Source organism: Bos indicus, chromosome 2 (genome assembly GCF_029378745.1).
Source record: "Bos indicus isolate NIAB-ARS_2022 breed Sahiwal x Tharparkar chromosome 2, NIAB-ARS_B.indTharparkar_mat_pri_1.0, whole genome shotgun sequence".
NCBI lineage: Eukaryota > Metazoa > Chordata > Mammalia > Artiodactyla > Bovidae > Bos > Bos indicus.
Genome location: NC_091761.1, coordinates 34,265,922 through 34,283,672, shown reverse-complemented (window position 1 = coordinate 34,283,672; position 17,751 = coordinate 34,265,922). Strand labels below are relative to the sequence as shown.

Sequence of the window (17,751 nt, the reverse complement as noted above, 5' to 3'; positions counted from 1 at the left end):
TAAGTATTTAAATATCATATATACTGGTATTTTACTTTGTGCTATAATTTCAACATATACAGCAATTTGCGATATTATTAATATATGACCAGCTTAACATCTCCATACCTGTATTCCTAATGACTTGTCCCTTACCAACACTCAGGAAAAGTGTTTGGAATCAATGAGTGAAAGGATAAAATTGTAATGATCAGAAACAAATATAATAATATACTCTTGAATGATTCATAATTTTCATTGTATACCAAGAAAGTAAAGACTCTCTCCTTCATGTAGGAACAACCTATAGCAGTATGATAATATTTATGAAAGTTTTGATGGTTTCAGGGATGAACTAAAATACAATCACCTGTCAGTAATTTTCGTCTGAAGCAACCAGTTTATAAAGTCTCGGGTGGCAAGACTATCGAGAACAGTGTTCATCTCATCAGAGAAAGAGCCATCAGCGTGTCTGCGGCGGAGTTCTTCAACGATGTTGACTTCTTCTGGGAAACTGAGAAATGGAGGGGTAAAATCAGCACTTGGTTAAACGTTTCAAAGAAATGCTTATTGGTTGCCTGTCACTGGTAACCTGTGTAAGGGTCACTGAGAAAACCATATGTTTCTATTTACAGAGGGCTTACCACAAAAAGCCTCATAACTTGAATGTCAGAAAGGGAATTAGGTAGACAAGTGCAGAGCCAGAACCTGAAACAAAGCCCTTTTCTGTATTCCAGCTGCTTCTAAGATTTTAGTGTATTGTCAACATAGAACTTATTATTGAAACTATTGATTTGTCTGTATTTAGAAAATGGAGACGGAAATGGCACCCCACTCCAGTACTCTTGCCTGGAAAATCCCATGGAAGGAGGAGCCTGGTGGGCTGCAGTCCATGGGGTCACTAAGAGTCGGACATGACTGCACGACTTCACTTTCACTTTTCACTTTTCTGCATTGGAGAAGGAAATGGCAACCCACTCCAGTGTTCTTGCCTGGAGAATCCCAGGGACGGGGGAGCCTGGTGGGCTGCCCTCTCTGGGGTTGCACAGAGTCGGACACGACTGAGGCGACTTAGCAGCAGCAACAGCAGCAGCAGCATATTCAGAAAAATATAGTATATCCTATAAAACTAATGATGATCAAAACAGCCTTGCCAAGTACAGTCTTAAGGGATTAAACCTTAGTCTGTATTAGATATTTTCTCTGACTGGTTTATTTAACAGAATTTTTGGTATCTCTTTAAAACACTATAAAATAATCTCGTGTGACTATTTTTGCATTGATTTTATAAATTTTATTGCTGCTGTTTTAAAAATCAGTGACAATACTAGCTCCTTTTTGTCTTGAGAGCTCCTTAAAATCTCAATACGCTTATTGAAAATCTTGCTAAAGACATCCCTGATGGTCCAGTGGTTAATACTCTGTCTTTCCAACTTCAGGGAGCCTGGGTTGATCCATGGGTGGGAAACCCACATGCCATAAGGTACAGCCAAAACAACTAAAGAAAAAATAGAGTGGAACATGAATTTCTTGATTTTCATAATTCAAAGTCATCAGAATGGTCACAAGAAAATGAGATGGTCTGTTTGGTCTGTGGGTCTGTTTGGCTGTGGTAAGATGCAAGGAAGTACCTAAAGGTCTTAGGCTCATTTTCAACTGTAATAATTTAATGACTATCTCTATGGTAGTCTCATAAAAAATGGATACATCGTTAAATAGATGAATGTTTCTACATATTTTTGTTTTGAATGCCATTTCATTAAACATCTTTAGTTCCTGTCTGTATCACATTTTTACCTGAATACTTACTAACACATCAACTATGTAAATATTTAAAATGAAACTAAGTTTTCAGCAGTATTTCTTCTCTTCCCTTATCCCTAGTTTTCCTGGACAGTCCTAGTTTAAGCATATTTTCCTGGCGTAGTTATCAGAAGCACTCTGTTTATCCTCAAAAGTTTCCTGGACTGGCAAATTAATATCTAATTTTAACACAACTAATGATGGGGGATAAATAGTAACCTGTGTGATGCTATCATTAACACTTGCTCTCAAAGATAAAACAGATGAGACTTTTATAAACTGTCTCCCACCAACAGGAGTTATTTCCTTACTTTGTGAGACTATATTAATGGCTTCATAATGCAGATCCATTTATGGATAACTGTAATCTAAGTTTTCAGCATCAAGCAAAAAAAAAAAAAAAATTAAATAAGAATGTACAGACTTACTCTCGCCTTCCTCGGCCTTTCACCAGCCAAGCAATGAATTCCTTGGCAGCTTGGCCTTCCAAATAAGAACTTACATCACTGGTAAAGGTCCCTTCAGCATGTCTCTCAAATTCATCATGACGTTTGGCAATGTTATTCCTGAAAGAAATGTGAAAGTTAAATTGAAGATCTGTCTCTTTAGCAATATGGTTCTCACCTATAAGCAATGGCAGCTTCGGGTTCTGGATTCTGTGTGGAGGGGGGTTAGAGGGAGATTGGGGAGATGAGGGTGTGTAGGAGACTCATCAGAAAGCTGCATTAATTATTGGGAGTGAAGATTGATGGGGGCAATCTAATGACAATTAAGGGAGGCTAAGCTCCCTCACTCCACCCAGTGACCCATTTTCACCTCTTCTGCTTGTCTGTATCATTAATTCTTAATGCTGCCCTTACTTCAGTCCAAAAGTGTGAGGGCTATCTACTGTGCCATGCCACTCGCAAACAAAGCAGCAGCATGTCATTTGTACATATAGGGTCGTGTGTGTGTGCTCGGTCACTCACTTTGTGACCCCATGGACTGTAGCCTGCCAGGCTCCACTGTCCATGGAATTTTCCAGGCGGGAATACTGGAGTGGGTTTCTATTTCCTATTCCAACACATGGGGTCAGAGTTAGTTTATTGAATCAAAGGAAAGCAAAGGAGCGTCACAAAATGTCATTGAAAGGACCACAGGATAATGAATTAAAGGAAATGTATGATGGGCTAGCAGTGAGGAAAGCTAAGAAAGTGACCTTACATCACCCTCACATGTGTACAGAATGCCCCGTGGAAGGGGTTGACCAGAAAGATGGTCAGTTGCTCCATCATATATAAGTCCTGGAAGGTTTCATCTTAAACACAACAGAAACCACCTGGGAGCTAGGATTCTTTTACATTCATTCGCCAAGTTGTGGCATTGTCTCTCTAGAAATGAAGACAGTTTGCATTTTTTCAAATTTGTAATTTCTCCTGTTTCACCAATGCATGCTCAGTAGCTCAGTCATGTCCGACTCTTTGTGACCCCATGGACTGTAACCTGCCAGGGTCCTCTGTCCATGGAATTTAGAATACTACAGTGGGTTGCCATTTCCTCCTCCAGGGGATCTGCCTGACTCAGGGACCGATCCTGCATCTCTTATGTCTCCTGCATTTGTAGGCGGATTCAATACCACTGAGCCACCTGGGAAGCCCCGTCTGTAATCCTTAGCAAGAACTTCTAGTGTCTTCTTTGACCATGATCACCATCTTTCCTGTATTCTCCACTTTACGAATTTTTGGTCAACAACCCTCTTTAATTCTTCTTGCTGGTTTCTCTCTTTCTCTCTACCCTTCTCCATTCTATCCGGACAAATATATTCCCTTTTCCTGATTTTTAGATTCCTTCAGCTACTTTGCATGCATAACTCCCTCCCTTTGTGGGCCACCCTCCAAAGAAATTGTGAAATTCCACCATCCCTGTGAAACCCTTGTGGCTGATTTCCTCCAGTAGCCTCATGCAGCAAAACCCCCAACACTGTCAAAGAAATTCAACATTAAAATGTATGCCTTACGATAGGCTTGTGTTCCTATGTGCCTTCTTTTCTCTTTATGCTGTGCTGCTAGGCTGTAATTTTAATGCGTATCTTGGATTGTATTCTACAAGAAAAAGACTGCATCTGTTTCCATTTCTTACCGTGATGAACTTGGCTAGAGGATACTTTGAATGTGATCATAGTCATGAGTTTGAACCCTACAAGAGAATGTTGAATTTACTCTTGTCTTTTGGTCAGGAATTAGATTCCTAACCTTGCAGTTTCACAAAAGTCAGCTTTCAATTTTAAAGTAAAATTGGCAACAGAGTAAATATTGCTAAGACCAAAGTTGGGAAAATTATTTAAAGTCTATGTCCCATTTGAGGGTAGGTAATGAAGGCAATGGCAACCCACTCCAGCACTCTTGCTTGGAAAATCCCACGGATGGAGGAGCCTGGTGGGCTGCAGTCCATGGGGTCGCTAACAGTCGGACACGACTGAGCAACTTCACTTTCACTTTTCACTTTTATGCATTGGAGAAGGAAATGGCAACCCACTCCAGTATTCTTGCCTGGAGAATCCCAGGGACGGTGGAGCCTGGTGGGCTGCCATCTATGGGGTCGCACAGAGTCGGACACAACTGAAGCGACTTAGCAGCAAGAGTTTTGAAGGGGTGACGTGTAGGACATGCAAAGGCATAATGCGGAGGTTAACAACACCAAGCTTAAAAATCATCAGAATCAAATGAGTTCATGGGCATTATTTGATATGTATGATAACTTAAGAAAGTCAGGAAGAATTTTAGACATATTTAAGTATACATTTGAGTGTACATTTCCGATCAGGTTTAAATTCTTACTTGTTTCTCTTGGTATTCATCAACCACTGCACGAAGTCCTGGGCACGCCTGGAGTCCAGGTACTTGCTGTAGTCACTGGTGAATGTGCCCTGCGAGTGGCGCTTATCTTCATTGATCTGATCTGGATCGCCGAGCGGGTCGGTCTGGGGAGCTGGGAATGAACTGTGAAGAACAGTGATTGGTGCAACTACATCTCTCCTCAAGAGTAGATTCACTTGAGAAGCAGCTTCTCTACAAAATATAGAACCACATGAAGCTGGAAGGCAGGTTCCCCCAGCATTTTAGTTGGCAGTTCAGAAAGACCTTAATTTGCCATGGGATTCCCATGGTTTTACCAGAGTTGAATATACTCTGATTTGGAACTCTAGCAACTGATTTTTCAACTGGCTTCTCTTTTTCTGAAATAGGATTAAATAAATCTTTTTTCAACAAATTCATCTACTCATTATGTTAATAATGCCAGAAGAGAGCAACACGCCTTGAATATTTTAAAAGAGTGAAGCATCCCAAATCATTTTTGTTTGGGCAGCAGATTTATATTCCAAATTCTGTTTTGCATATATTACTATAAAAAAGTAGCTCCATCACCTGGTTATGTGGCAGCTAATGGAAAGACAATTAAAAGTTCAGAGAAAGAAAAGAAAAAGCCCACTTGCTAATTTGAAACTATGTAGTGGATAATCCACATGCCAATAATCAACAGTTGGTTGGCATGGCTATGTGGGGAAATATTCAATATGATTAAGACTCAAAATAGAAATGAGATGCTATTTTTACCTGTCAAATTAGCAAGGATTAAATACCAGGGAGGATATTGTGAGAGGAGTATTTCTATAATGCCAGTGGGAATGTGTATGTGTATTAGTTTTCTGGAAAGCAAATTGGCAAGATATTATAAAAAATTTAAACTCATTCAAATCCTTTGACATAATTATTTTACCACTAGAAATAAATCCTCAGAAAATAGTAAGAAATGTAGGAAAAATGTTATTGGCAGGCTTTTTGTAGGAAAATTTGAAGAACTCTTAAGTATTCAAAAGAGGAGGGGTAGCTAAATAAATATTGTACTTTATAAGATGAAATAGTATGTAGTCATTAAATATCATACTTTTAATAGATATTTGTAATGTTATAAAAATAATCTAACAATACAATGCTAAGAGAAAAAATACAATACAAAGCTGTAAATGATCTGGGATGTATTTATATACAGTACATGCATATTGTCTATCATGAATGTGCATGTAAAATTTCTTACTAATTTTACAATTAGTAGGAAACAATGTTATTTTTTGAAATAAAAAGAAAAAGTTGATGTGAATAATTAAAATGATCTACCATGCAGTGTGAGTAATGAATGGACAGACAGGATCAGTCAAAGATTTCGAAGAGCTATAATTTCCCATATATTGTATTTTTCAACATTCCCCACTCCTTTAGTTATGAAATAACATACTCCTATCTATACTCCAGAAAAGCCTTTATCACAATGATACTTTAAACGTTTGAAAGCAGTACAGGGCATTTATTCCAAGTTACTGAGACCTATTTACTAGTCACACTTATCTTGGGCTGTATTATAAGCATAGTGCTATGTTAGCTCAAATCTAAAGATTTAATACCTGGATTTCTCCTCTGTGTTCTGAAGGGAACGTTGCCAGCTGCCTTGTACCAGCATTACAAACAATCCAGCCACAAAGTAAAGGCTTTTCATTTTTGCTGCCTGTTGAAACACAGAGTCAGGGGAGACATAAAGACACTCAACCATATTAAAAGTGTCAGGTGAATTAGTTCAGTTTTTTTTTTGTGTGTGTGTAATAAAGTTTTATTAAAGTATAAAGGAGATGGAGAAAGCTTCTGACATAGGCATCAGAAGGGGGCAGAAAGAGTGCCCAGTTCAGTTTTGACTAAGTAAATATTGAGAGTAGAAAGAAAACACTAGTCATCAATTTTATTCTGATTATATTTCTAGTTTAATTTAAAATATTATAATGTATTTTTCTTGCAGTTTTTTTTTTTGGTGGCTAAAAAGAATACAAAAGATGTGCAGCACTATGAAATTTCTTCATTAGTGTAGGACACTTCTGTTAATAATTGGAAGGCTCATTTCCAGACTTGAAATTAAAATTGTCCATGATAAACATTGAAAATACCCACTGTAGATGATATGCTACATATGGTTAGCTTGAATGGCACCTTATCCATGATCCCACCCTCTCCACTATCAGTCTGGCTTTCAATTAATAGTCCTTCACTTCCAAGCGTTTACATTATACTGCATTTCAACCATCTTAAAGCAGCCTCAGGCTACAACTTGGCATACCAGCTGTCGGTTCAGATGTATTATTCATTTATATTTTAAATAGTGTAACTTGGTCTAGACTTTGTAATTATAAAGCGGCCAACAGATTTGAGGTATTTTAGGGTGCTTTGACCTATTCTAAATTAAAGGAAAAAAATCATTTTAAAGACAAGCAATTTGCAACAAGAACTAATGCTTCTGGCAACTTGAACAATCACAACTAAGAAACTAAGAGATCACTGTCATAAAGAAAATTAATGCTTGCTTCTGAAGTCTTGAAAGTCCCCAGGTTGTTTTATAATTGGACTGAGTCCAGGATGTGTCATTCACTGCTAGTGACACCCTAGACCATGTTGCAAGATACCTTGCATCATAAGCAGATGCCCCGTGAGGCCATAGGATGCCAAGGACATGATAATGTACTGTGGATGGGGTGGGGTGGAACCAGCATGAGTGTGGGGCAGAATGACCCCACAGGACAAGCACCTCTATTTTCTGAATGAAAATCTCAAATCCAGTGTTTCTTGTAAACTTCTCTCTGCTTCTTTCAAATCCGACCATATTTACTTTGAGAAGTGGGGATTTCAATCCAAGTTTGATTATGCTTATTTGTTAAAAATTTGACTGAGTATTTTTAGCAAATGGCATTTGGTTTGAAATGAGTATTTTACAAATATTATCCTTTTAAACTATCAACCTTGTCTTTAACATCTTAGCCATACTTCCTATCTTTCTTTGGCACTAAAACATGAGGACTGGAAATACCTGCAGTGGTATTTTTTTTTCCCTTTAAAATATTGCCTTTTAGACTAAGTGATCAATTAGATAAAGCAACACAATAGGCGTTACATGTTCACCCTTTATTCACCAATATTCAATTACTAATTTGGTGTGTTTCTGTGCTTCAGTTTATACAGTTGGAAAACTTGGGAAACCTTGCCAAATATATAGGCAGGGTCTTTGACTGCAATTTTTAATTATACATTCATAAAATTCAGAAACATAAAAAATTAAAGCAAACATTCCTCTTTAGGATTACATCATTGTTGGAAAGTCAACTGAAAACTATAATTGCTTTCATGTAATGTCCCTAAAGGTTTTACACTATCTTCTATTAGGATATGGATATGGCAGATATGGGACATGTAGTTTCTGGGAGAGCTGGTATAAGAAACAACCATAGAGAAGTCAGTGTTTGAAGTCCTCCCCAGGCAGTAGAATATTTCTATTTAAATAAATAACTGATTTTTGAAACTTTATTTATTCATTGTGTAAAAGTCAACAGAATTGTGAAATATTTAAGAATAAGGATTTTTGAATACTGCTACTTGAGAAAGCAAACATTTGCATCATTTTGGTATCAAAATCTTATTCAGTGAGGAGAGACTTTCCAATTACTCTCCCACCCCTGCTTTAGCCTACAGAGAGAGTCTGCACTTTAATAAAACCTATACATTTCCACTCAAATTTCAAAGGAGATGTGGTACCAATCATACCTCCTAAATAGGAAGTCTTTTGCAAAGATTAATCTTTGATCTAGGCAAGGTGACATATATTATATAGTATATCCCTAAGTATACTGGGGCCATAGGCCAAATAAATTCTTTTAAAACTGGCTAGGTAATTTCTTCTCACAGGTATTAATTAGTATGTGTGAAAGAAAACATACCACATGGAACTTCCCCGGTGGTCCAGTGGTTAAGACACTGTGCTCCCAATACAGGGGCCACAGGTTTGACCCTGGTCGGGAAACTAAGATCCTGAATTTGATGGGGAGGTGTGAAAACCAACAAACACAAAAAAACACGATGAAATCATTTTCTCCCCTGAAGATCTTTGTAAAATTGTTCCTTGTCCTTAAGAGCTTAAATAGGTACTTTAGACCATCTGATTTTTTTTCTTAAGGTATTTACTAAAATTTCATTTTGGAATGTAGACATTTTAGATAGTTTATTTATTACTATTGGTCCCCAAAACATAGTAATTATTAATCTGTGCTTTTACTCAGCTCCATCCACAGAATTCCCAATAACTGATGACATTACTTCTCTGCCCTGAATACGCTATGTCTTATCTACAAAGAGCTGATTTCATGGACTTTGATTTTTTGATAGCCTTATCAGAAATTTGAATATTTGAATGATGATGTTGATTTTGCTTTTCTGGAAAACCATACGTTTTCATTGGTAAGGATCAATTACTATTATAACCTCTCTAAATGGGCACATTTCTGCTGTTTAAAAGGCGCCTTCTGTTCAAAATGGTATACACATTTATCGAATCCGAAGAAAAATATTTGTTTTTCAAAATGTCACCACTGGTTTTAAAATGCAATTTTCATTAGTTAAATTTTGTAATAAGTGCCTTGATTTGAATCTTTGTTTTTCTTTCTATCTTATATCTTTTCATTGAATTATTTCTTTGACTCGCTTTGAGGCTTTATTATGTTAAAGTTTATTTAAATGCATTTTACATCACTTTTTCATTTCAATTCTGCCTCGCGTAGTATAATAACAAAGTATAAGTTGAAAAAACAGCACTTTAATTCATAATACTTTGCCCCCTTATGAACACTTAACTGTACCCTAAACAGAATGTACAGTCTTACAATCACTCAATATTAACCTTACCTTCTGACACCAGGAGGTGGAACAGAGCAGGTGAAGAGAGAGTGAGCCCTCGTTTGGGTGTGCAGTGTCCTGAGCTCTGTAGTTGTGCACCAAAGCTCACTGCCTTTATATACTCTCCAGTGGTGTTTAGCCTTGCAGATATTACGCTGACAATATAAATTTTTCATCTGTGAATAATGGGTTTTTGTTACAAACGATTTCACTCGCCCACTCACTTTGCTCATCTGCATAATAAGCTTATATTGGGTGGGAACTCAGAGACCAGGAAACTTTTTATTTACTCTTGCTTTTTTTTTTTGGCTGAGAATGGAAAGGGAAGTTTGGAAATTCACCTTCACTCTTGATCGGGAAAGAAAATCACTTAAGTACTCTGATGTGAATTTTTAGGTTGCAGAACAAAAGAATGTGAAGTTATATAGTCCGTGGCCAACCTCTTTGAGCATAGCCTTATTTCAGGGTCTTAGAAGCCCTTTTTTGCTCTTTAGTGATAATGAATTTATCTTAATAGAATAATCAATTCATTCTTTCATCTACCCAAATAATAAATCACTCACTCAAAACATTAGGGATCTTCTCATCAACGTTATGTGAAATTAATTTGTATTATTTTCGTGAGGAATTTTAAAGAATACCAATTAAGACTTTTCAATTAAGAATGCCAATTAAGACTGTTGTTTAAAATGGGATTCAGGAAGAAAAGATAAAGCAAAGTGAGGATTAAACATCCAAGATGGGTGATGCTAATAAGACAAGGTCTAATATTTCTTCTTTCTTCCAATGCATATTTAAAGGCTAACTCTATTGATAAGAGAGCTGGACACTAATTTTCAAAAGAATGAGTTACTATGTATATGTCATATTACTGAGCTTTGTGATCTGCCACTTAAGACTTCAGTGATCTATGGGATTTAGCAGTTATGAGTCTGATGCCCTTCGAGGAACGGGAAAATGGGAAATCATCTGGACAGACAGCATGAGACAGTGTTAGTGTAATTAGATTTTAGTCTGGCTGCTATCAATAAGCTGTGTGGCTTCAGTCAAGTCACATACTCTGTTTATGCCTCAGCTTCCTGTTCAGAAATGAGTGTTGATTAAATGAATCTTCTAAACTAAAAATGTGCTTTCATTCAACAAAAGCCTTGCAACCTTTGCTAACTAGATTCCAACACTTTAATATAATCAACTGCATGATGAAACTTGCACAGGAGTAAATCAGAGACAACTATAGAAATATTCCCAATGAACTTAAACAGTTCCCTTTGTGGATTGGACCCACTGTTGGATGTAGAGCTATTTAAACACCATAAGAGATCAGTTCTCTGTGAAATTAGGTAACCTCAGGAAGCGGTATTCGTGCTGGTAATTGCTGGTGGTATATCATTAATGTTAGCTTTGCTATTAGAAGTGTGGTCCAAGCACCCCAGTATAACCTGGGAGTTTACCAAAAATGCAGACTCTCAGGCCCAAGCCCAGACTTACAGAGTAAGTTGCATTTTACCAAGCTTCCTAGCGATTCATGTGCATGTTAAAGTTTGAGAAGCACGGCTGTATAAAATACCGATCTCATTTTCTTCACCTTCTCCCTATGCTTGCTGGTGTTTTGACCTGAGGACTCCTTTCACCAGCAGAGGGGGTGAAAGAGCAAAGAACTGTGGCTCACCTCAGGGCCGGCTGGATTATCTCTGATACAGACTGTAATGACTGGACACTGTGGATTAGGTTGACACAGGAGCAAATTGTTCTTCCCTCTGGCCTCAATCTTCATGAGTATATCGGCTATATTTCTCTTGAATTGCTTGACATTCAGTTTTATTTTTTTCCATTTGCCTCTTTGAATAGAGGTTTCTTACCCTCTTTCTGTCTCTGTCAGTCCGTCTGTCTCTCTTTCCTTTGCAGATGCTATTTGTTTGTGGGAGCAGCCCTAAGAAGGGGGCCCTGTGATGCTGTATGTAAGGGTCTTAACATGGCATCTGGCATCTCAGTAAATTCCCTCTTCCGATAGCTCACCAAAAAACTCCTTTTTAGCCTTCCACTCTACTTGCTTTCTATTATTTCAGAAATGACTATCCTCACTTCTTTCAGAAAATTTCCTCTAGTGTCATCTATCTCCAGCCCAACAAGACTAATTCTTGGGGGTCCCAATACCATTAATGGCAAGCGTTCTGAGAGTATAGAAGCACTGAGTCCCACTGAATAAGGCACCGCTCTCCTCCCCTGGAAGGGGAACTCAGGCTCCCTCATGGACATTGTATTGTCAGAAATTAAGACGAACATCAAGTGCCACTTGGACTAGGGGATCTTCTTCCAATGACTGTCCCAAAATCAACCTCCACTTGGTATTCAGTTCCTATCATTGCAGTTACTCAGGCAGGAAAAGTGGTGACCCTATATTTATGTAACTAGTATTAAACAGCTTGTCTGGGAGCAGGAAAGTCCTGGGAGATGTCATCTAGAGTTCTCCCATCAGGCTGTGTGGAGAGTACCTGGGGATGGCCACAGGATAGCTACAATATGCCTTTCTGAAACATCCTTTAACTTGATGTAAGTCGTTTAAAATATGAGTATTATATGGAGCAGTGTGCAAAAACATACATCAAGTTTTCAGGTAAAGTAAATGTCTACTCAAAGATCTCTTATTTTCTTTATGATTTTTTTTTTTTTTTATGATGTTTAAGATTCTCAGCCTGGGCCATTGCATGGAGCCACACACTTGGCTTAATGTTCTACTCATACCATCTTGAAATTCTTAATAATTTTTGAACAAAGACTCCACATTTTTGTTTTTCAGTTGATGCCACAAATTAAGTAGCAAATTCCTCTTAGGATCTCACCTCACAAAATCACAGGGTTCAGGGGTTTCACATGTTTAGTTTCATCAGTTGCCCATGAAACTTGGGTTGAAATGTTTGCAAATGGCAAAGATCCAGGTTCACAGTGCACTCTGGTGGCAAGCGGATGGACCAGGGGAATGCTCATGCATTGCTGATGGGAGTAAAACACATCACAATATGTTTGAGGCACTATTTGGCAATAGTAAACAAAAGTACAAATACCTCTCACCCTTCAGCCCAGTAAAGCTGAAGCACCATTCTGGAAATTTATCCCATCTATATGTAATGACGAAGGTACAAAGCTTTTTTTTTTTTGCCACATGATAGAAGAATGATTTATTAGAATAAATTCCATGACAAATCATATAAAATAACCATCTTTTGAAAGACATCCGTAAGACCACCTGAGGACAAATGCACAGAGGTACCTCCAAGAATCCAGACAAATAAGTTACCGATCCCTCAGGGTGAAGGCTGAAGGGGGAGAGGAGCAGGAATTTGTGAATAAAAAAGTTGTACAGTGATCACCATGGGGGGCGGGGGACAGGTGGTGGTGGTGGGGGTGTGGACCCAGGTGAGGTGAATGGACTGGTAACTGCTTGTTTCCAGGGGACAGCTGTGTGGGGCATACGGGAGGGGGCACCAGGACTAGCACCTTCTCCATGTGGACACAGCAGACTCGTGGGTGGGGCAGGGCACAGGCCCCACTGACACACACAAGCATCGGGGAGGGGCACAGCACCTGGGCCTTGGGCTCCACATCCGTTAAGGGTGGACACAGACACACGGCATCACCCACCAGTGGCCTCTGGCCCGGCCTTGGTGACCCCACGCTCAGCAGTCAGTCCCTTCTCTCAATCAACATTCGTTCAGATGCCAGGTGGGGTGCGGGCACCCCCACCCCAAGATGGTCTAGGTGGGGTGGCCCCACCCCCATCTGCCACAGCCAGTGGGCTCTGTGGCTTAGAAGCTCCAGAAATATCAGGCCCCCGAGGAGGGAGGGGGCTAGGCTCTGCTCCCTGGCTCTTTCTCAGCTGAGAGAATCCTGAGAAATGAAACTGTTCTTGGGGGGCTGTCCCCACCCCCAAGCCTCACCCCCCAAGACTGGGGCACAGAAGCCTGAGGTGCACCCAATTAGTGCCCACAGAGACCAGAGGACTGGGAAGGGTGCTCTGTCCAGGGAGCTTCTGGAAGCCCAGGTTTTGGCCACTTTGGTCAACTGTTCACATCTACCTGGTGGTTCCCCAGAACCACAGGAACCGGGTGCAGGGCCTGCATCCCTCCCTGGACGTGCCTGGGGTGGAGTTGTGCCTGGGCTCACCGTGAGCACAGACGTGTGCCTGGCACGTGTCTGTGTGCATGGTCGCCTGGCCCATAGGCTCAATGAGTTTGGCAGTTGTGTTGCCACCAAAGGCTCGGAGAGCTGGAGTTCCTGCCCCAAACATCTCCATGGGTTGCACTCCTGCCCAGGTCACTGGATTCTGCCCAGCCCAGCCCGACCTCTGCCAACCTCAAGTCCTGGGGCATCACGAGGTGTCCCCCGACCCTTGGCTCTGTGTTTGGCACTGAAAGACTGCACCGCCTAGTCCCTCTTCCCCAACTTGGTCTGGGCCAGCACAGAGGCAGCAAGCACGTGTCCCCCCAGCCATGAGGGAGAGCGGGGCCTTTCCAGGCCCAGGGAGCTGCTGCAATGGCACAAAGTACTCTTTCCTTGAAGCTAAATACAAAATTGCAGTGATGGAGGGGCATCGACATGCTGGCTCTTGGCTTCGGCCACAACGGGAGCTGGGCTGGGAGGCCAGCGGGGTGGGGGTGGGGGGCATACAGTGTTCTTTATTGCAGCATATGTATAGTAGAAACAGGTTGGAAGTACTATAAGGGGCCATCAATAGAGCAGTTTCTAGAAAAAGAAAGAGGAAGCCGTTTATTATTAATGATTAGTCAATATGGAAAGACTCTAAGATATGTTGTTAGGTAAAAATAGGACAGTTTATGGATATATAGTAGGTTACCTTTTTGTGTGGGTTAGAAGACAGAAAGGGACAAATAGATATTTATTTACTCATCACTGTAATTTTAAAAATTGGAAGCATGTACAAGAATTTAATAAAAGTGCTTACCTGTAGGAGGCAGTGTGGAGTAGTGGGCCAGACAAGACCAGAGTACAAATAGTGGCCCACTACTCCACACTGCCTCCTACAGGTAAGCACTTTTATTAAATTCTTGTGCATGCTTCCAATTTTTAAAATTACAGTGATGAGTAAATAAATATCTATTTGTCCCTTTCTGTCTTCTAACCCACACAAAAAGGTAACCTACTATATATCCATAAACTGTCCTATTTTTACCTAACAACATATCTTAGAGTCTTTCCAGGTTCGATCCACGATACTGGATGCTTGGGGCTGGTGCACTGGGACGACCCAGAGGGATGGTATGGGGAGGGAGGAGGGAGGAGGGTTCAGGATGGGGAACACATGTATACCTGTGGTGGATTCATTTTGATATTTGTCAAAACTAATACAATTATGTAAAGTTTAAAAATAAAATAAAATTTAAAAAAAAAATAAAAAAAATAAATACTGATTTTCCCACTTAGGGAAAAGGTTAAGCTTTAGAGCTAAATGTACAGCTATGCTTTGACCTAGTAATCCTACTTCTAAGTGTTTTACCCAAAAGAAATGAAAAAATATATCCACAAAAAGACTTGTACAAAAATATTCACAACAGCTTTATTTAAAACTTTTAGAAGCTGGAAAGAACCAAATTATTTATCAACAAAAGGAAAAATGAACAAATTGTGGTACAGAATTCATAACATGAAATTCTACTGAACAATAACTGATATTGTTTGCAATATGGGTGAATTTCATAGATATGCTGCTAAGTCACTTCAGTCGTATCCAACTCTGCGACCCCAGAGATGGCAGCCCACCAGGCTCCCCTGTCCCTGGGATTCTCCAGGCAAGAACACTGGAGGGGGTTGCCATTTTCTTCTCCAGTGCATGAAAGTGAAAAGTGAAAGTGAAGTTGCTCAGTTGTGTCCGACTCTTAGCGACCCCATGGACTACAGCCTACCAGGCTCCTCCATCCATGGGATTTTCCAGGCAAGAGACTGGAGTGGGGTGCCATTGCCTTCTCTGTCATAGATATGATGCTGAGTGAAAGAAGCTAGACTCAAAACACTACATACAGTATGAATCCATTCATAGAAGTTCAGAAGCAAAACTAAAGTTAAATAAAATGCAGAATTATGGTTTTCTCTCAGAAGAGGAGAATCATCTGGGGGTAACTTTCTGGGGAGGTGGAAGTATTCCATGTTGTGAAAGGCCAATGCTTTACCAAGAATGCCCAGTTGTCAAAATAGTACAGCCAAGAGTTGTGATTTCAATTTATGAAAATTCTATCTAAGAAAAAGAATAGTAAAATTAAAAAGGAGCATGATATGTGGGTAGAGAGCATGGCAGAATATCAATAATTTTTGAAATTGATGAGTTATTACTGTGAAGTTTTATTATGTAATTGTATTTATACATGATCGGAATTTCCAAGCTAAAAAGTTAAATCAAAACTATAAAAAAATAAGTTTGGAGGGGTGGGCCATTAGCACCAGTTACTCCGGGCTTTCCAGATGGCTCAGTGGATAAAGAATTCATTTGCAATGCAGGAGACACAGGAGATGCCGATTGGATCCCTGGGTCAGGAAGATCCCCTAGAGGAGGAAATGGAAACCTACTCTGGTATTCTAGCCTGGAAAACCCTATGGACAGAGAAGCCTGGTGGGCTGCAATCTACGGGATCACAAAGAGTTGGACGTGACTGAGCACAGCACAGCAGCAGCAATCAGTTACTCTGGAAGTAAAAGAGTTTGACCCTTCGTTATCAAACATGAGCTGGGTAAAGTAAGTGAAGTTCAGGGACTCATGGCGGCCTCAAAGTTGAAGGTAAAAAGGTAGCACAGGCCCAGGTCTTGGTAACAGAAAAACCACTGCAATGAAGGCAGGACGTGAGAACCACCATTCAGAGGTAATGGGATAGTGATCCCAGCTCCTTCTCCACCATTTTTAAGGCCTGTCTTGAGAGTATGCCTCTGCCCTGTCACGAAAGGCTTAATAGTGACCGCTAACACTTTACCGATGAGGAAAATTTTGGTTTGAGGTCCATTTTGGTTTCTCAGAGGTGATCCTCTCAATATGCATGCAGACTCCATAAGAAGGATCTTCTGAAAATAGTCTGTGAGCCTGCAAAAAACTCACTCCCCCTTACCCCCCAAAATTGTCTATAGCATGTGAAAGGAAACTTTACATTAACTCAGATTTTTTTTAACTTTGAAGAAAAAAATGTAGCCATTTAACAAAAGCCTTTGAAACTTTTGAAATTAAGTATATAGCACATAATGATCAGATGCCTTTCAAGTCTCCTGAGTGTCTTGATGAGTTCAGGAGTCCAGGGGCAATAAAAGAAGAACACTGCAGTGTGTGTTGGGGGGGTGTTGTTGCCAAAGGATGTGAGATACATTGTTACTGAGAGATATTTAAGAAACAGTTGGTGACCCATTCATCTGGAGTGATTCTGTGGAATCCTGCTGGGTGGGGGAAAATTCTGTAATAAGATCAGCAGACAGTTCCTCAGTATCCGCCCCCCACCATCCCACTACAACCCCAAGGTTCCAAGACCTACAGCCTAGCTGTTGCTGTTCCAACAGCCTAGCTCACAAGTTGGAGAGGACCAAGCAACATCATGGTTTTGCATACGTTGATTTTATCTTTCGTTAGATCCTGGGTATAATGAGATGTTTAAAATTGTTCTAAGTTTCAGTTGTTATTTTTATTCATAAAGGGAACAAGAAAGAGAAAAACAAAATCACACTGATACAAAATAATCATATCTCATAATTTATATCAGAATATATATTTATATGTATAAATACATATATATCATTGAATACATGTGTTATGCTTCTATTTTTTGCATATTGTAGCTATAAAAAACAAACCATATGTCATTACATTTATCCAACCTCTTGCTCATCTGGAAAGACTTTTTTCCCTCAAGCTTCTAAGAGTGTTTAATGTGAACCAATTAAAACATTGCAATTTTTCAAAGGCTTCTGTAAAAGGAAGTAACTTCAGTCATTAAAATATTTAAAATTTGAAATCTCTATACTAAAAAATGCATAAAATGCAAAATGGAGTTATAAACACTTTTTCTTATTCATGATGTCTTGTAATCATTCTTGCCCCCTGCCTGAAATTTGCTCAGTGCTGGTGCTGCCAACTCATATTTTATCAGATATATTGTAAAGATATGCCCAGTTTTTTTTTTTTTTTTGGTGATATTGAAATGATATAATCATAGACTGAAGGCTAATTTATAAAGTCCTCTAGGCT

At 39.5% G+C, this 17,751-nt stretch overlaps 1 protein-coding gene across 1 annotated transcript; it reads right to left on the bottom strand.

Moving 5' to 3' along the window:
- Positions 1-345: 345 nt before the first annotated feature.
- On the bottom strand, positions 346-6,312 carry GCG (glucagon). Its single transcript, XM_019985120.2, has 4 exons — positions 6,221-6,312; positions 4,599-4,760; positions 2,211-2,348; positions 346-493 (listed from the first exon to the last, which is right to left on the bottom strand). Exons 1-4 carry the CDS (start codon positions 6,310-6,312, stop codon positions 346-348), a joined length of 540 nt encoding a protein of 179 aa, XP_019840679.1.
- Positions 6,313-17,751: the final 11,439 nt, after the last annotated feature.

Coding starts and splice junctions, on each gene's coding strand:
- GCG (XM_019985120.2), bottom strand. CDS start 6,312: ATGAAAAGCCTTTACTTTGTGGCTGGATTGTTTGTAATGCTGGTACAA. Junction 4,761..6,220: donor AACACAGAGGAGAAATCCAG/GTATTAAATCTT, acceptor TGTTCTTCACAG/TTCATTCCCAGCTCCCCAGA. Junction 2,349..4,598: donor ATGAATACCAAGAGAAACAA/GTAAGAATTTAA, acceptor CATTTCTTTCAG/GAATAACATTGCCAAACGTC.